Consider the following 18,181-nt stretch of genomic DNA (forward strand, 5'->3'; position numbering starts at 1 on the left):
AGAAGATTGGAGGATGCCCAGTGGGGGCAAACAGGGCTTGGGCTGGTTAGAAGGTGTGAAATTCCCACAGCTGGGCAACGGGCGAGAGGAAACCCAGGGTGAAAAAATAACTGAGGTGCGACTTTCACTGGTGCCAACTTCCTCTTTTTAGCCATGTTGATTGTTGTTTATTTGTTGGCTGCTTCTCCCCAGAGAGATGGGCATGAAAGCTGCAGAGCTCAGAGATATTTGACGTACCCTAGTGGGGGAGGGGTGGGATTCACAGGTTTGAAAGAGACCTCGGGAATCATCACGTCCAACCCGCTGCCCAAAGCAGGACCAACCCCAACTCCATCATCCCAGTTAGGGCTTGGTCAAGCCGGGACTTCAGCACCTCTAGGGATGGAGATTCCACCCCTTTTCTAGGGAACCCAGCTAGGTGCTTCCGCATCCTCCTAGTGAGACAGCCAGATGGACAGACAGATAGACAGACAGATCAATCTTCAATGTACAGTTGAAGAGTAATCTTATACTCTATTTTCTTTCTACCATCAGGAAACACAGCCCCATCTGTCTTCTCCCTGGCTTCCTGCTGCACCAGCACAAGCAGTGCTTGCCGAGATAGACACCTTGTCTGTCTTGTGACCGGCTATTCACCATCATCAGTGAGAATCCGGTGGAATTCTGGCAGAGTGACCGAGGGGGTGCGGGACTTCCCAGAGATGATGGCCAGGAATGGGCTTTACACCCAGATCAGTCAGCTCACCATCCCTGCTGGTGACTGGAGGGGTGACACCTACCAGTGCGATGCGACACACGATGCGACAAGGCGAACACTGTCCAAGACGTTCCCAGAGGAATGTAAGACGGGCGATGGGGGGTAGTTGGGACAGCCAGGCAGAGATTTTGAAATTTCATAGGCACCTGAGACCAATTAAAGCGAATCTACACCCCTGCGGGAGTCTTGGGGGGGAATGTCACACTGGAATACTGGCCAAGCATTGGCCAACTTTTGAAACACAAGGCACGCCCTCCATACTCGCCCCTCCTTGCGTCCCTCCTAATAGATCGAACAATATGGGAACACTTAAGGTAGAATGCACGTATGGGCAGAGCACTGTCTTCCACTGATGGGGTGGTTTTCCTGTTTGGCTTCAAGATTTAGGTGCCTGATTCCCTTGGGAATATGGGCTGTCTCTACACTGGCATGAATTTCCGGAAATGCTTAAAACGGAATACTATTCCGTTTTCAGCTTTTCCGGAAAAGGAGCGTCTGCATTGGCAGGCTGCTTTTCCAGAAAAGCCCTTTTTTCCGGAAAAGCGTCTGTGGCCAATGTAGACGCACTTTTCCGGAAAAAAGCCCCGATCGCCATTTTCGCGATCGGGGCTTTTTTCTGGAAAAGACTACTGGGCTGTCTACACTGGCCCTTTTCTGGAACAGTGTTCCGGAATAAGGACTTATGCCCGAGCGGGAGCAGAATAGTTTTTCCGGAATAGCGGCTGATTTTGTACAGTAGAGCATTGTTGCTTTTCCGGAAATTCAAGGGCCAGTGTAGACAGCTCACAGCTTATTCCGGAAAAGCGGCTGATTTTCCGGAATAAGTGGCCCAGTGTAGACACAGCCCTGGTGTCCAAATCCCTTTGGCACAGCGCTGGGATGACATATCCCCAAACCTTCATGTTGTCCCTCGTGTCTTGGAGAAAACTTTGGCTCATTGCCTTACTCCTTAATCCTAACCCTAACCCAAACTGCTTATGGAGATACATCAGCCGATGTAGTCCAAAGCTCAGCCTTGTTCAAACAAAAGGACTCAAAGCAAAACCAGGGTAACTCAGAGCACAGGGTCCCTGCCCCCATGTACCTCTCCAGCATTTAGTCAGCTGCCTGATTAATAACCTCACTAGCTCAGCTTTCCTGGCTGTATGCCATGCCTACTGACTGGTCCTCATGCAGAGATGTTTCCCTCAGGTGCTTTCCTCAACAAGGAGCCAGAGGCCTTCCCTTCCCTGACCAGTCCCATGGAACTATCCTGCCAATGATACCTGTCATCCAGGTCCCACAGCAGCAAATCTAGGCATTCTGGGGTCAGGATTCCAGCTGCTGTAAATCAACTGATCTCTACTGAAGTCAGTGATGTTTCATTCATACCCAGACACAGTTAGCCCTTTCCCAGGATTTCACCTGCTGCCATGTCATGCTATGAAACACCACAGTCCCTCTTATCCAGGGGACACTTCTTGAGGAGAAGAAGTTCAAAGAAACACAGCTCAACTTCCAGCTTTGTCCCTGTTGTTTACCAGGGAGAACACACCTAAGGCAGCAGATGCACAAACAACCCAGGAAGGCATTTGACATTTGTGTAAAATATGTATGGCCCTGTTCCCATTTGCTTTAACACCTCATATATGTCTGTGAAAAATCTCAGCCCTAAAGTATTGAATGTAACCATACCTCAAAGAGGGGAGAGTTTCGCTAGAGGTGGGTTGACCGCAGTGTCATCACTCTCTCTGGAAGGGGACTGGTGATCAATAGAGAGTGACCCTGAACTGTCTTGTTTCCTCTTTCTACTCTCAGCATGCGGTCCGATGATGCCACCCCAGGTTCGCCTCCTGGTCCCCCCCTGTGAGGATAGCTCCACAGGGAGCCAGCTGGAGCTGATTTGCCTTCTCCTCAGCTTCCGACCCAACAAAGCCAATGTGAAATGGCTGGTGAACAATAACACGACGAATCTCCCCACCACTGCCTTCTCTTCTTCGTTGGGTGCAGACGGCACCTACATAGGACAGAGCCACTTAAAGGTCACCAAAGAAAGCTGGGAGAAAGGGGAAGAATTCACCTGCCAAGTCACCCACCCAGCTGGGGGATTAAACCCCTTCGTGCAAAATACCAGCAAGTGCTTGGGTGAGGGTCTACAGGAGTGCAGGGTGGGGAGTGGGTGAGGAGAGAATCCAGCTCTGCCTAAGCGTTGGTTGGGTTGCACCTATGGTTAAAGAACACATGGGGATATGGTGGGGGAGATTGGTACTGTAGGGCTACGTCTACACTGGCATGATTTTCCGAAAATGCTTTTAATGGAAAAGTTTTCCGTTAAAAGCATTTTCGGAAAAGCACGTCTAGATTGGCAAGCACTTTTTGCGGAAAAGCGTCCGTGGCCAATCTAGATGCGGTTTTGCGCAAAAAGGCCCCGATCGCCATTTTCGCGATTGGGGCTTTTTTGCGGAAAACACTACTGTGCTGTCTACACTGGCCCTTTTGCCCAAAAGTCTTTCAGAAAAAGACTTTTGCCCGAACGGGAGCAGCACAGTATTTCCGCAAGAACACTGACGATCTTACATGCGATCGTCAGTGTTCTTGCGGAAATTCAAGCGGCCAGTGTAGACAGCTGGCAAGTTTTTCCGGAAAATCATCTGATTTTGCGGAAAAACTTGCCAGTCTAGACACAGCCTAGATAGTTGGAAAGACAAAGAGATGGATGCTGTCAATGTGGTCGAAGGAGGTCTATAGATGGATAGATGATGAGAGGGCTGCTGGAAGAAGCTTGTTGGTCCACCTTTGAGCTCGACATTGGACTAGACCTGCTGAAATCTCTTCTAACCCTCATTTATGAGCTGTGGTGGCTATTTCTTTTCATTGCCTCCCAGATGTTGATAGAACAACCTGTTGCGGTGCCTTGGATTCGTTATTAGGGGATGGGCACCTGATAGAACCAACCCAGGAGACTGTTCTCCTGGTCTTTCCGTGTGTTTAATGTGGCTGGCTGGGATGAACATTGGCACATCCTTCAGTGTTTGGGAAGAAACAGTTTGGTTTGTGCTCATTTGCTTGTTTTTTAATGGAGGGTTGATGTCGCTCAATTGACTGCTCTCCAGGCTCAGAGAGGGGTTCAGGGTCTTTTAATGCCATCTCACATTATTGATACTGGTATCTTTGGATTTCTCAGCCTGCCCCAAAAGCGCACTTCAACCAAGCATCTACCTGGCCAAACCCTCCTATGAAGATGTGATCGAGAATTCCGGTCACGTGACCTGTCTAGTTTTGGGTTACGACTTAGCAGCCACCACAATCACCTGGCAAGTGGAGGGGAAAGTCAGCTCTGCAGGGAAGACAGAACCCCCCAAGAAGAACAACAATGGGACCACCAGCCTGGTCAGCTCCCACCCAGTGTCGCGGGCACAGTGGGGAGAAGGTACCAGATTTACCTGCAAAGTGAGAACCCTCTGTTCTGGAGAACTCACCCAGGAGATAACCATGGTCAATAAAGGTGAGGATCCTCAGCATCCCAAAGGGAAAGACAAACTATCGTTATTGTCAATTGGTGGCCATCTGCATAACGGTAAAACCCACCTGAGGGTGAGGAGCGTATTGATGCTCTGGAAGGAGATTGAGATGGTGTCCACACTTTGGGAACGGGGCTGGTCTTGATGACCTCCTGAGGTCTTTTCCAGCTCTATGATTCTATGATTCTTATCTTGGATGTGCACCCAAGCCTTATTCTTGCCTTTCCCCTCTTCCTTTTTGTATAGACATGGATAAAAAGGAGCCTTCCGTCACCATCTCAAAAGCCTACCACGAAAACCTCTCGGGGGCCAAAGAGTCCTTGACGCTCATCTGCGAAGCTAGCGGCTTTTATCCCGAAGACATCAGCATCTCCTGGTTGAAGGATAACTCCCCGGAACTCACGGCCAGTTACAACAATGTCCCTGTGGCAGGAAGTGGCACCTTCTCGGCCTACAGCATCCTGAAGGTCAATCGAAGTGAAGAGGCAGAAAACTGCACCTGCGTGGTGCATCACCCGGCTTTGGAGGAGCCCAAGAGTGTGATGGAAAAAGTGTCCTTCAGTAAGTGCATTCCCAGAGGCAGGGGTTAATTTGGGGAATTCTGCATGTTTTGTTGTCTCATCCAGTCAATGGCATGAGCAAGTGCTTGAGTCCATAAGTGCTCTGGACTCGGGGGTGGGGGGTGGCCTCACTGACGGATTTCTATCTCCATTATGAAGCCATCTTTGGTGAAACCAAGGAGTGCAAGATTCATTGAAACCTGAGTTATGTGGGGTTGTTACAGGAAAATTCCCTGCTCCCCAAGGGCATTATCCAGTCAGAAATATCCAAATCAATGGGGATCTCAACTTACCTATTAAGGAGATCTTACCACAGCCATCAGGACCCCATCACCACTAAAGGAAGTGTGGGAAAACTTTTCTCAATGCCAATTCCAGAGAGAATTTCAAGGATAGAGCAGCATGGCATCTTGTTGGGCTGTGATTTGGCCATGACCTTGGGTGGACACTCTTGCTCTTGGAGAAATGTCATGGCTGCCCTGGGTTTACTGGAACACTACTTTCCCTCTGAGTCATTATTTCTTTCTGGGAATGGGTTGCTTCACAAGGAGACAGAGATTTCTGCAGCGGGAGGTTCACAATTATGGCCTTGTGGTCCATTTGAGTCTGGCACCTTGACAGGTTCCTTCGCGGATCTCAAGCTGCTGAAGGCAGTGAATTTCAATTTATCCTAAAGAAGAAGCTGATCTGGTATAGGGTTGAGTCCCAACGGGATTCAGAAACTGACCAATACAGGTTCATCCATTGCCCCATCATGGAATCTGGGGGTACGTCTAGACTACAGGGTTTTGTCGACAGAAGTTTTGTCGACAGATATTGTTGACAAAACTTCGGTCGACAAAGAGCGTCTAGACTACATCCAGTTCTGTTGACAAAGCAAGCCGCTTTGTTGACATAACAGTGTGGACGCAAAGGACAGTGTAGATGCAATAATGCCTTCTATCGACAGAACTCTGTCAACAAAAGGCGTTATTCCTTGTAGAATGAGGTTTACATACGTTGACAAAACTGCCGAGTTTTTTCGATGTTATGTCGACATAACTCAAAGGCAGTGTGGATGCAGGTATAGTTTTGTCGACAAAAGTCCACTTTTGTCGACAAAACCCTGTAGACTAGACACACCCTGGGAGTCCAATGAATCTGGTATCTCATCTCCATCAGCAGCCACATTGCTAACGATCTGAATGAGCAATATCAAGCGTGTGCTTCATGCAACATACACTAAAGGAGATTGTCCTTGGAGGCCAGGGTTACAGTTCTTTGGGATTCAAGCTCTCCCATCACCCTTCGGCTTGTAGTGAGAGTTCGGGGGCTCATGCTCTAAGGACCATTGGTGGACAATAAGGGTGAAATGTAAATGGCCTTTTTGCCTGTGCAGGGAGTAGATGCTTAGGGGAGATGTGTTCACTCCAGAGCTTTAGCCATGGCAGGGGATCTAGTATTAAGAGGAGGACAATCTATATGCTGGGCTTGGCCATTTGCCCTCTGTGCCCCACCTGGCCTCGCTGAGAAATGGGGAGCCACAGTCTGAGCTTGCGATGTCCGTGGATCTCATGAATTTCACTCTGGAAGGCCCCTGAATGGAACAAACAGGGAATCTCTGTCCACTGCCATGTTGCCCACAAGGAGGCATTGTGCCAATAGAGCAGTAGCTGTTCCAATTGGCTTGTGAGTTGGCAAAAATCTTATTAACCACTATGGGATCCAGGAATCCAAGCCTCTAGATGGGTAGGACACCCTGACTCAGGTTTTCTGATGCCTTAGAAGAGGAAGATTCTCTCCTTTCCATCTGAGAGCTCCAAACTCTAATTCCCAGCCCACTGACCACAGCCTGTTCCTCAAACCTTCCCCGGGGTTGGAAGGCCTGAGAGAAAGGCCCTCAATTTCCACCGGGTGTCTGATGAGTATTCATTCTGCCCAGCCCTCAACGCTGCCTCCCGCCCCCAACCAGGTAGCAGCGACTGTCATCGACCCCCTCCGAAGGTCTTCCTCCTTCCCCCATCCCTGGAAGATCTCTACATAGCACAGAATGCCACCATCACTTGTGTGGTGAGCGGCATGGAGACCCCCAGTAGCCTGGAGATCTCCTGGAGCAGGAGCAATGGAGGCCCGTTGATGGTGAACTCCAGGGAGCCGGTGCCGCATCTAAATGGCACCTACAGCACAGCCAGTGTCCTGAGGGTATGCGTGGAGGAGTGGCAGTCCGGGGAGGAGTTCACCTGCACCGTGAAGCACCAAGACATCCCATCGGCCGAGGTCAAGACTATTCACAAAAGTCTCGGTAAGCCCTCTGTGGGGTACCAGGTCTAATCTGGCCCCCGGATGGTGAATTCTCCCTGGGACCTTGTGACTCTAGGGGTCGTTAGCCCTGATCCAGGTGCAGGTTGGTGGCAGTGGGAGTTAGAAATGTGTTGGTGGGATGACATGGGCACAAAAAGTCAGAATTCCGGAGTCCTTTGTCCAGCTTTGCCAGGGGAGTGGGATATAGCGAGTAAGATCAGCAAGACTTAGAGCTATGACCCCTAGTTCTAGCCTCTTTTCATGCAATTGATATAGGTCTAGAGGCTCCATTGTTTCCATGGCTCTGCAGGGCTAGGGCAGGGGAAAGTGTAATGGGATAGGGGAGGATAATGAGGGTAGGGGAGTCAGGCAGGATTCTTGGGTCCCTTTCCCACCACTAACTGGTGTTTCCTTGTGGCAGAGGTCTCTCTCCAGGCCCCTTCTGTCTACGTCTCCCCTCCTCATGCGGAGGAGCTGGCGCTCCAGGAATGGGCCACCATCACCTGCCTGGCCTCCGGCTTCCGACCCAGAGATATCTTGGTGACATGGACCCTGAAGGACCGGCCCCTTCCGCAAGAAGCCTACATCAATATCGGCCCCACGCGGGAAGCTGGGGAGGAGGAGAGCTACTTCATCTACAGCAAGCTCAGAATCCAGGCCTCTGAGTGGCAGAAGGGGGACACCTACTCCTGCATGGTGGGGCATGAAGGCCTGCCCATGACCTTCACCCAACAGAGCGTGGACAAGGCCTCCGGAAAACCCACCGCCGTCAATGTCTCCGTGGTCTTGTCCGACACTGATGTCACTTGCCACAATTAAAAAAATGAACACATATGAAAAGGACAAATCAAATCCTTTGGTATATATGGTTGTGACAATTTTCTTCCACTATTTGATCTGAGGAAGTGGGTTTGGCCCACGAAAGCTCATCACCTATTAAACCATCTTGTTAGTCTTTAAAGTGCTACATAGTCCTGTTTTTTGTTTCAGCTACACCAGACTAACACGGCTACATTTCTATCACTTGTAAAAACTCACTCAAATGAGGGTTTCATTGGTGTCTATAAATACATGCATGGAAAAAACATATCAGGCACTTAAAGACTCTGAATGTGTAGAGAAGGGCTTAAGGGAAGCCAATGGCAGATGTAACATAGGGTATGTCTAGACTACAGGGTTTTGTTGACAGAAGTTTTGTCGACAGATACTGTCAACAAAGCTTCTGTCGACAAAGAGTATCTAGACTACATCCAGTTCTGTTGACAAAGCAAGCCGCTTTGTCGACATAACAGTGTGGACGCAAAGGACAGTGTAGATGCAATAATGCCTTCTATCAACAGAACTCTGTCGACAAAAGGCGTTATTCCTCGTAGAATGAGGTTTACATACGTCGACAAAACTGCTGAGTTTTGTCGACGTTATGTCGACATAACTCAAAGGCAGTGTGGACCCAGGTATAGTTTTGTCGACAAAAGTCCACTTTTGTCGACAAAACCCTGTAGTCTAGACACACCCATAATGATGAAACATATACCATCTTCATTCAGGGTGGATCCGGGTTGTGCTGACTCTACAGATACAGTCCACCCAACTTGACTTTTCCTGGGGGGCCAAACCATGATGTGGCCCAATGGCCAGGGTCTAAGAACTCACCCTTAGAGTCATGGCAGTGTGACCTAATGATCTAAAACCAGATGGTTACCCATAAGCACAGGGTAGTGAGGTCTGGTAGACAGCATCAATGTCTTAGCCGTTAGGTGCAGGATTGTGTGTTGTAGGGACTACAGGCATGAGTGCAGGGCAGCATGGCCTAGTGGACAGAGTCAATAAAGTAGCCCTTCAGTCTAGGGTCAACAGAGATCAGAGTCAACAGAGGTGCAGGACAGTGTGGAATAATGGCCATGTCTGGGCCTGTTACCAGAGGGGTTGAAGGCTGGGGACAGAGACCTTGGCCCACCTGGCTCCCCTGGGTTCTGACCTCGGATGCTTGAGGGGCGGAGTGGGTTGACATTGGGTCAGCAAGGAATCCAACACACTGACTTCACAAGGGTGGGAGATACCACTCACTTCCTCTCTAGGGGCCACATCCTACTGGCCTTCCTGGGGCTGTTGTCCGTGTGATGTTGGTTTGTCTGGGCTCCCTGATGTGGGTAACTGACTCCAGCTGCTCAGGTGTAGGCAGCAGGTCTCTGGTCACTATTGTGGGATCTTCAAGCTCTTTCCCAGGCAGCTTTCCTGCTGCAGAGAAGACACATGGGCAGGCTCAGCAAAATCTGGGCTCCTAACAAATGGTACCCCATGCGCAATGAATTGGGAGAGGTCTTTACTTTCACCCCATGACACTATAACGGAGGTGGCTCAAGGAGTGGAGATTTGTGCCTCCAGTTCACTGCAAAGTCACCACAAGTGAGAAATGAGTCAGGGCCATCATTTCTGTTTCCAGCGTCCTGTCGATATGGGCCCCTGATGTCTGGAAGGGGTCGTCCCCTTCCAAAAGTGCTTTTGCGGAAAAGCGTCCTGCCAATCTAGACGCTCTTTTCCAAAAATGCTTTTAACGGAAAACTTTTCCGTTAAAAGCATTTCTGGAAAATCATGCCAGTGTAGACGTAGCCATCATGTGTCTGAACTGAAGGTCGGCTATTCCGGGATTATAGCTTGTTTTCAAGTTCTCTCCTGAAATAGGTTGAAAGAGGTTGAGGTTACACTATGGGATGAAGATGACTTTCTGGCTTTCCAGGGGGGTTTGCATTTGGGTGGTAGCAAAGCTGAGACCTTGGGGAGTTTTAATACAGTAGCCTTCGGTGGCATAGTGATTTAAGCTTTCTTGCCTGCTCCCACCTTCTGCACTCAAAGTGCCCGTGCAGGGAACAAACTTAAAAGGGGCAACTTGGAGTGTGGTTAATGGTGTCACCATAATTTTGCCCCCTTCTTGTAGAGCTCATGGAAGGACAGGTCATTGTATATCAGGGATCTAGGATTCAGGTGAGAGATGAGGTAGGTCCACAGCCTACATAGGACACAGGACAGAAAGGTCCTTTCCAGCCCCTGTGCAGGGATCTCTAGGTAGGATTCGGAGATCACTGGGAGGTTTTCTCTGCTCTAGGCGATGCAGGAAGTGAGACCAGATAGTTATCCTGGTCCCTGATCCCCTAGTCATAGAGGAATATCCTGGTTTGGAGCTGGAAAGTCTAACCCCATCTATGTTGGGCAAAGGCCAATATTGCTCAAAGGTGGGTATGGGACACCAATCCTAGCTTTTCTAGGAACAGATTGGAATAGGGACCAAGGGGGGAAGACCCTTAAAAGTTGTTTTCATTGGATGGCCTCATTAGGATGTGAGCTATAGTCACACATAGATCTCTCCTCTGTGCTTGGCATCCCAGTTGCACTAAGAGCTGTGCACACATAACATCTGGTCTATGAACAGATGAGCTTCAAGTCCAAAGAGACACAGGGTGTTGAGGGAAACTGAGGCACAGAGAGAGGAAGAGAATTCTATGAGGTCCTACAATGTCAGAGACAGAGGGCACAGACAGACCCAGGACCCCCAAGTCCCATTCTAGTGCCCTGTTCATAGGACCATGCTGCCTCTGGCATATTCAAAATCAGGGGAGGTCTTGGAAGGGCTTTGTGGGCAAATTCCACAGGGCCCCAAAATAGGAGTTAAGGGACTGGCCTCTCTAATTGCCCTGTTTATCCCTTCCCCAGCGCCTCTCTGCCTGGTGGAGGACCAAGGGGTCTGTGCTGAAGGAGGAGAGGGGGAATCGGATCCTCTCTGGACTCCTGTAACCTTCATCGCTCTGTTCCTGCTCAGCCTGGTGTACAGCACCGGCGTCACGCTTCTTAAGGTGAGAGCCTCTTCGCACTACATGGCTTACAGCAATCTCCGGTGCTCAGTCACTGGACCTGGGTCCCAAAGCAGGCAGTTGAGACCATGCGGGCTCCACAGAGAATGCTCGTGTGGTGCCCAGTGAGCAGTGTCCTCTCCGCTAGGAGGTTTTCCAAGTCTGGAGTCTCCACAAGTCTGGTTCCAGCTCAGTGGAGAAGTGCTGGTGGAGGGCAGGCCTGGCTGGGCGAGACTCTATGGTCCCGGCCAAGCAGCTGGTCCCATGGTCCATTCTGGCCTTGCTCTCTCAGGGTAGGATGCTGCCCATGACCCCAACAGCAGCACCAGCTGAACCCCTCTGGTCTCTGTATCCTCAGGTGCGATGAGTGCCCAGCTCTGGACTCCTCCTTCCACTTCATGGTCTCCGGCCATTTTAAGCCCTGCTCACCTCCGGCCTTGTATGAGCCCTCCCGGAAGAGCCAAGCCCCATGGCAGCACTGAGGCTGGAAAACGGCCCGTGGAATGGCGTGAGCCCCGCCTGTCCCCAAGCAGGGAGGGTAGAGAACTTCCCTGGGCATCCCCAGGGCGCAGCCGTGTTGGAAGTGGTACCCAGCCCCGTATCCCTCTGTCAGTCCCAGCCGGGATTGGATTTGCTTGTGCGTGGGGGTGTGTAGGTGGACAGTGCACGGAACGCTAATCCCAGTGGACTCAGGGGAGGGAAAAGCTTCTCTCACCCCATCTGACGTTCAACATGCAACATAGACAGGAATCGAGTGTTGGAGCCAAAATAAAATGAGTTTACAATTCTGAGCTGCGTCTCAGCATGGCCTTGCGTGGGTGTCTGGTTCTGGCTGTTATCCACCCACACATACAACCCTCTCTCCTTCCCTCCCTCCTGTCTCATACCATCTGTCCATCTCTATACATGCCCATAAAAGCCTCTCCACTTTTCTTTCTTTCTTTCTTTCTTTCTTTCTTTCTTTCTTTCTTTCTTTCTTTCTTTCTTTCTTTCTTTCTTTCTTTCTTTCTTTCTTTCTTTCCATTTCTGACTCTTCTTTCCAAACCTTGCAGGGCTGAGGGATGAAGATCCAGATTTCTGGGTTTGTCGCTAGGCCCCCTGTCTCCCATTCGTAGGCAGGGGAGCACCCTAAAACTACTGACCGTACCTGGAGGTGCCCCCTACCAACATAATGCAGATTTACCTGTAAAATGAGTTCTGGGGAACTCACCCAAGAGGTAACCACGATCAATAAAGGTGAGGAGCCTTTTCATGGCAAAGGGAAAGGCAAACTCCAGTCATTGTCCATTGGCGCACATCTGCGTAACAGTAAAACCCACTTGAGGGTGAGGAGCGTATTGATGCTCCGGAAGGAGACTGAGATGGTGTTCATTACAATGAAGAAGTCAATAACCATTTTGAAGGAGGAACAGAGAAATAACATCAGAATGCTGAAAAAGGTGAAGACTTGCACCTTTGGTTGGATTTTGGGATGAAGATCCGTGTCCTTCAAGTTTCCCAGAAAATGATGCTTAGTGGTTGGGTTGGTGTGATGTAGCTTCACCCCTTCCCTGAATTTTTCCTCTCCCTAATCACTTTACAGAGTGTTAGTGGTTTATCTGACTCCTTAAGTTACAGTGGGGGAGGTCTAGGTTGGATATTAGGAAAAACTATTTCACTAGGAGAGTGGTGACGCACTGAGATGGGTTCCTTAGGGAGGCGGGGGCAGGGGGAATCTCCAGCCATAGAGGTTTTTAAGTCTTAACTTGACCAAGCCCTGGCTGGGTTGATTTAGCTGGGATTGGTCCTGCTTTGGGCAGGGGACTGGACTTTATGACCTCCTGACATCTCTTCCAGCCCTATAATTCTATTTTCTATGATGCTTAACTTGGATGTGCACCAAAGCCATATTTTTGCTTTTCCCCTCTTCCTTTTCATGAAAACATGGCTAAAAAGGAGCCTTCCCTCACCATCTCAAAAACTTAACACAAAAACATCTCAGAGAACAAAGTACCCTTGACTCTTATCTGTGAAGCTAGTGGCTTTTACCCAGAAGACATCAGCATGTCCTGGTTGAAGGACAATTCCCCAGAACTCACGGCCAGTTACAACAATGGCCCCATGGCAGGAAGTGGTGCCTTCTTGGCCTACAACATCCTGAAAGTCAATCAAATCGAAAGAACAGAAGACTTCACCTGCACGGTGCATCACCCAGCCTTGGAGAAGCCCAAGAGAGTGGTGGAAAAGGTGTCCTTCAGTAAGTGGATTCTCAGAGGCAGGGGTTAATTTAGGGATGTTTCCATGCTTTGTTGTCTCATTCAGTCAATGGCATGAGCAAGTGCTTGAGTCCAAAAGAGTCCTGGGTTGCGGGGGGAAGGTGGCCTCACTGAAGGATTTCTACATCCATTATGAATCCATCTTTGGTGAAAACAAGGAATGCAAGATTCATTGAAACCTGAGTTATGTGGGGTTATCTGCTCCGTAAGGGCATTATCCAGTCAGAAATGTCCAAAGCAGTGGGGATCTCAACTTATTCCTTGAGGAGATCTTACCACAGCCTTCAGCGCCCTATCACCACTAAAGGAAGTGCGGGAAAACTGACTTCAATGCCAGAATGAATTTCAGGAAGCAGCAGGCAATCTCCTTGGACTGAGATTTGGCCATGACCTAAGTGGATGTGCTTGCTCTTGGAGAAATGTCACGGCAGAGCTTGGGTTGACTGAAACATTGCTTTCCCTCTGCGTCATAGTTCCTTTCTGGGAATGCTTCTCAATGACAGAAGGATTCCTGTAGAGGGAGACACAGAATTTTGGCCTCATGGTCCATCTCATTCTCCCCATTGGAGTCTGGCACTTGGGCAGATGCCTTCACGGATCTGCAGATGCTAGAGACGGTGAAACCTTAGGTGGTGAATTACAATTTATTCTAAAGGAGAAGCTGATCCGGGGTTGGATTGCATTCCGGTGGGATTGAGAAGCTGACGGATGCAGGGAAGCTAAGGAGAGAAACCCCTCAAATCCATCCTTTGCCCCAGCATGGGATCTGAGGGTCCATATGAATCTGGTATCTCATCTCCATCAGCTGCCACATGGCCAATGATCTGAATGAGCGACATCACGCTCATGCTTCATGCAATGTACACTGGAGGAGATTGTTCCTGGAGGCCAGGGTTGCAATACTATGGGCGATTCTTTGGGTTTCCCGGCTGCAATTTCCAAAGGGATTCAAGGTCTCCCATCCCCCATTGGCTTGTAGTGAGAGTTGGGGAGCTCCTGCCCTAAGGGCCATTGGTGGTCAAGGGGAGTGAAATGTAAGTGGCCCTTTTGCCTGTGCAGAGAGTAGAGGCTTAGGGGAGATGAGTTCCCTTGAGAGCTTTGGGTGTGGCATGGGGTGCAGTGTTAAAAGAAGGATGGTCGAGGTTCTGGGTATGGGCATTTGCCCTCTGAGACCCACCTGCCCTTGCTGAGAAATGGGGAGCACTGCACTGAGTAGGGGATGTCTGTGGAGTTCATGAATTTCACTCTGGAAGGCCCCGAGAGGAGCAAACAGGCCAGCTCCGTCCACTGCTGTGTTGTCCACAAGGGAGCATTCTGACAGTGGAGCCAGAGCTGTTGCAATGTGCTCATGAGTTGACAGAAAGCTAACGAACCACTGTGGGACCCAGGAATCCAAGCTCCTAGACGGGTAGGACATCCTCAGTCAGTTTTTCTGATGCCCTAGAAGAAGAAGATCTGGGAGCTCCAAACCCTACTTCCCACCCCAGTGACCTTAGCCCCTTCCCCAAACAACCCCTGGGCCCCGAGAGAGGGTCCACACGAATCTGGTATCTCATCTTCATCAGCAGCCACATGGCCAACGATTTGAATGAGCAGCATCCAGAGTGTGCGTCATGCAACATTCACTAGAGAAGATTGTTCCTGCAGGCCAGGGTTGTGATTCTACTTGGGTTTCAGAAAGGATTCAAGCTCTTCCATCCCCCATTGGCTTGTAGTGACAGTTGGGGAGCTCATGCCCGAAGGGCCATTGGTGATCCAAAGGGGTGGACTGTACGCAACCCTTTTGCCTGTGCACTGAGTAGAGGCTTAGGGGAAATGAGTTCCCTCCAAAGCTCTTGGTATGGGATGGGGTCTAATGTTAAGAGGAGGACAGTCTAGGCTCTGGTGATGGGCATTGGCTCACTGAGTCCCACCTGCCCTCTCTGAGAAATGAGGAGCCACACACTGAGTCACGGATGTCTGTGGAGTTCACGAATTTCATTCCGGAAGGCCCCTGAGCAGAAGAAAGAGGGAAACTCTGTCCACTGCCGTGTGGTCCACAAGGGGGCATTCTGTCAATAAACCTGCAGCTGTTCCAATTGGCTCATGAGTTGGCAAAGAGCTAACGAACCACTATAGGGCCCAGGAGTCGCAGCCCCTAGGTGGGTAGGACATCCTCAGTCAGTTTTTCTGATGCCCTGAAAGAGGAAGGTTCTCTCCTTTCCATCTGGAAGCTAGAAACTCTACTTCCCACCTCGGTGACCTCAGCCCATTCCCCAAACATCCTCTGGGGTTTGAAGGCCTGAGAGAAAGGTCCTCAATTTCCACTGGGTATCTGGTGAGTATTCATTCTGCCCAGCCGCCAATGCTGCCTCCCGCCCCTAACCAGGTGGCAGCGACTGTCATCGACCCCCTCCGAAGGTCTTCCTCCTTCCCCCATCCCTGGAGGATCTCTACATAGCACAAAATGCCACCATCACTTGTGTGGTGAGCAGCATGGAGACCCCCAGCAGCCTGGAGATCTCCTGGAGCAGGACAAATGGAGACCCATTGATGATGGACTCCAGGGAGCTGGTGCAGCATCCAAATGACACCTACAGTGCAGTCAGCATCCTGAGGGTGTATGTGAAGGAATCGGAAGCAACGGAGAATTTCACCTGCACTGTGAAGCACCAAGAGATGCCATCGACAGAGGCCAAGACTATCTACAAAAGTCGTGGTAAGCCCTAGAGGGGGAACCAGGTCTAATCTGGTCCCACTGTGGGGGCACTGGGCTGACTCAGAGTGTGGTGAATTCTCCATGGGACTGTGTGACTCTAGGGGGTGCTAGCCCTGATCCAGGCACAGGTCAGTGGGGTGGGGAGTTAGAAATGTGTGGGTAGGATGAAATGGTTGCAGGACATAGGGGGTGTGTCTAGACTACCTAGTTTTAGTCCAAAAGTGGACTTTTGTCGACAAAACTATACCAGCGTCTACACTACCGCTGAGTTCTGTCGACATAACGTTGACAAAACTCAGCAGTTTTGTCAACGCTGGTATACCTCATTTTACGAGGCATAACGCCTTCTGTCGACAGAACTCTGTCGACAGAAGGTGTTATTGCCTGTAACATTGCGTCCAGACTACGGAGTTCTGTCGACAAAGCAGCTTGCTTTGTTGACCGAACTCAATGTGTCTGGATGCTCTTTGTCGACGGACGTTTTGTCGACAGTATCTGTCGACAAAACTTCCGTCGACAAAATGCGGTAGTCTAGACGTACCCAGGAAGTCAGGACTCTTGGGTCCTTTTTCTAGCTTTGCAAGGGGAGTGGGATGTAGCGGATTAGATCAGCAAGACTTTGAGACATGGCCCCTGATTCCAGCCTCTCTTCATGTGATTAATTTAGGTCTAGGGGGTTAGTAGGGACAGAGCCGTTGCATTATATTCACGGCTCTACAGGGTAGAGGTGGGGCACATGGGATAGAGGCAGGCAGCATGCTTGGGTTCCTTACCCACCATTAACTCTTGTTTTCTTGTGGCAGAGGTCTCTTTCTGGGCCCCTTCTGTCTATGTCTCCCCTCCTCATGCACTGGCTCTCCAGGAATGAGCCATCATCACTTGCCTGGTCTTTAACTTTTGGATGAGAGACATCTTGGTCATATAGACCCGGAAGGACCGGCCCATTCCACAGGAAGCCTACACCAACATTAGCCCCATGCGAGAGGCTGGGAAGGAGGAGAGCTACTTCATCTACAGCAAGCTCAGAATCCAGGTGTCTGAATGGCAGAAGGGGGACACCTATTTTTGCATGGTGGGGCATGAAAGCCTGCCCAAGAGCTTCACCCAACGGAGCATTGACAAAACCTCTGGTAAACCCACCGCCATCAATGTCTTTGTGGTCTTGTCCAACAATGATGTCACTTGCCACTGAGGATCACAGCCCTATGGGCTACTGAGGGTGTATCGGAGATGGCTCTGGTGGCTTCATGGGGTCTCGCATTCCTTGTACAATGGGGGTAAAACCATGGGAGCTCTGGCACATGGAGAATGGCTGTTTGTGGAATATGGCTGAATAAAAATGAAACATCCTGGATATTTGGATGAAGGGGTGTCACCCAGCATCGATTGACTCGGTGTCTCCTGTTTTATCCGCCCATCCTTCCCCCCACAATACGTAGGATCCAAACTTCAACCCTTTCTTCTTTGTAGCCATTCTCCTTATGCATTATTTCTCTCCGTTCATTCTTCAACAGTATCCATCCATCATCCGGAGACCCATCCTTTCATCCATCCATCTATTCTCAGACACATTCCCACATCTACCCACCTGCTCATACATCTCCACACACCCTCATCCATCTCTATACTTACCCATATCAGCCTCTCTACTTTTCTTTCTTTCTTTCTTTCTTTCTTTCTTTCTTTCTTTCTTTCTTCATCCATACTATGCAAGGTTGAGGGATGACGCCCCAGATTTCTGGATTTGTCGCTAGGCCCCCTGTTTCCTACTCATGGGTAGGGGAGTACCCTATTGACCCCACCTGGAGGTACCCCCTACCAACATAGTACAGCTTTCCGATGGGTCTCAGGGTCCTTTCAAGTCGGGGTGGGGGCTGAGAAGAAACAGAGCCTGAGTTGTACCTCTATTTATTTATTATTACTCAGTGCAAACAAGGAAAGTCTAAAACACATCACAGAGAAATCCCAGTGAGGAGCTCAATATACAACACAAAGCACAACAGACAAAGCCCTGGCTGCAGCCCTGCTCCAGCGTGGGAGATGGGTTGCTGTGGGGTGGCGGTGGGGAAAAGGGGCAAGGGGAAGCTCTCTTCTACAATGTGCTGGCTCTGAGCCAGGGAGAGAACAAGGGTCTGGCAGGGTTGGGCGGGAAGGGACCAGGACATGTGCACATTCTCCTCTAGGGGGCGCTGGTTCTGATCAAGGGAAAGTACAAGGGGTTGGCTGGGTTGGGCGGGCAGATTCTGAGACATGGACATTTTCTCCTCTAGGGGGCACTGGCTCTGA

General features: G+C 50.1%; 1 pseudogene and 1 gene segment (V, D, J or C); both read left to right on the forward strand.

Moving 5' to 3' along the window:
- Positions 1 to 13: 13 nt before the first annotated feature.
- Positions 14 to 8,103, forward strand: LOC102458064 (Ig mu chain C region-like). The segment is given in 7 exon segments: positions 14 to 98; positions 535 to 840; positions 2,555 to 2,881; positions 3,921 to 4,241; positions 4,504 to 4,818; positions 6,769 to 7,098; positions 7,519 to 8,103. Coding segments are annotated over 7 exon segments (2,082 nt in total).
- A 1,983-nt stretch (positions 8,104 to 10,086) lies between these two features.
- LOC102457809 (Ig mu chain C region-like) lies at positions 10,087 to 17,087 on the forward strand (annotated as a pseudogene).
- The last annotated feature ends 1,094 nt before the right edge of the window (positions 17,088 to 18,181 follow it).

Source organism: Pelodiscus sinensis, chromosome 30 (assembly GCF_049634645.1).
Source record: "Pelodiscus sinensis isolate JC-2024 chromosome 30, ASM4963464v1, whole genome shotgun sequence".
NCBI lineage: Eukaryota > Metazoa > Chordata > Testudines > Trionychidae > Pelodiscus > Pelodiscus sinensis.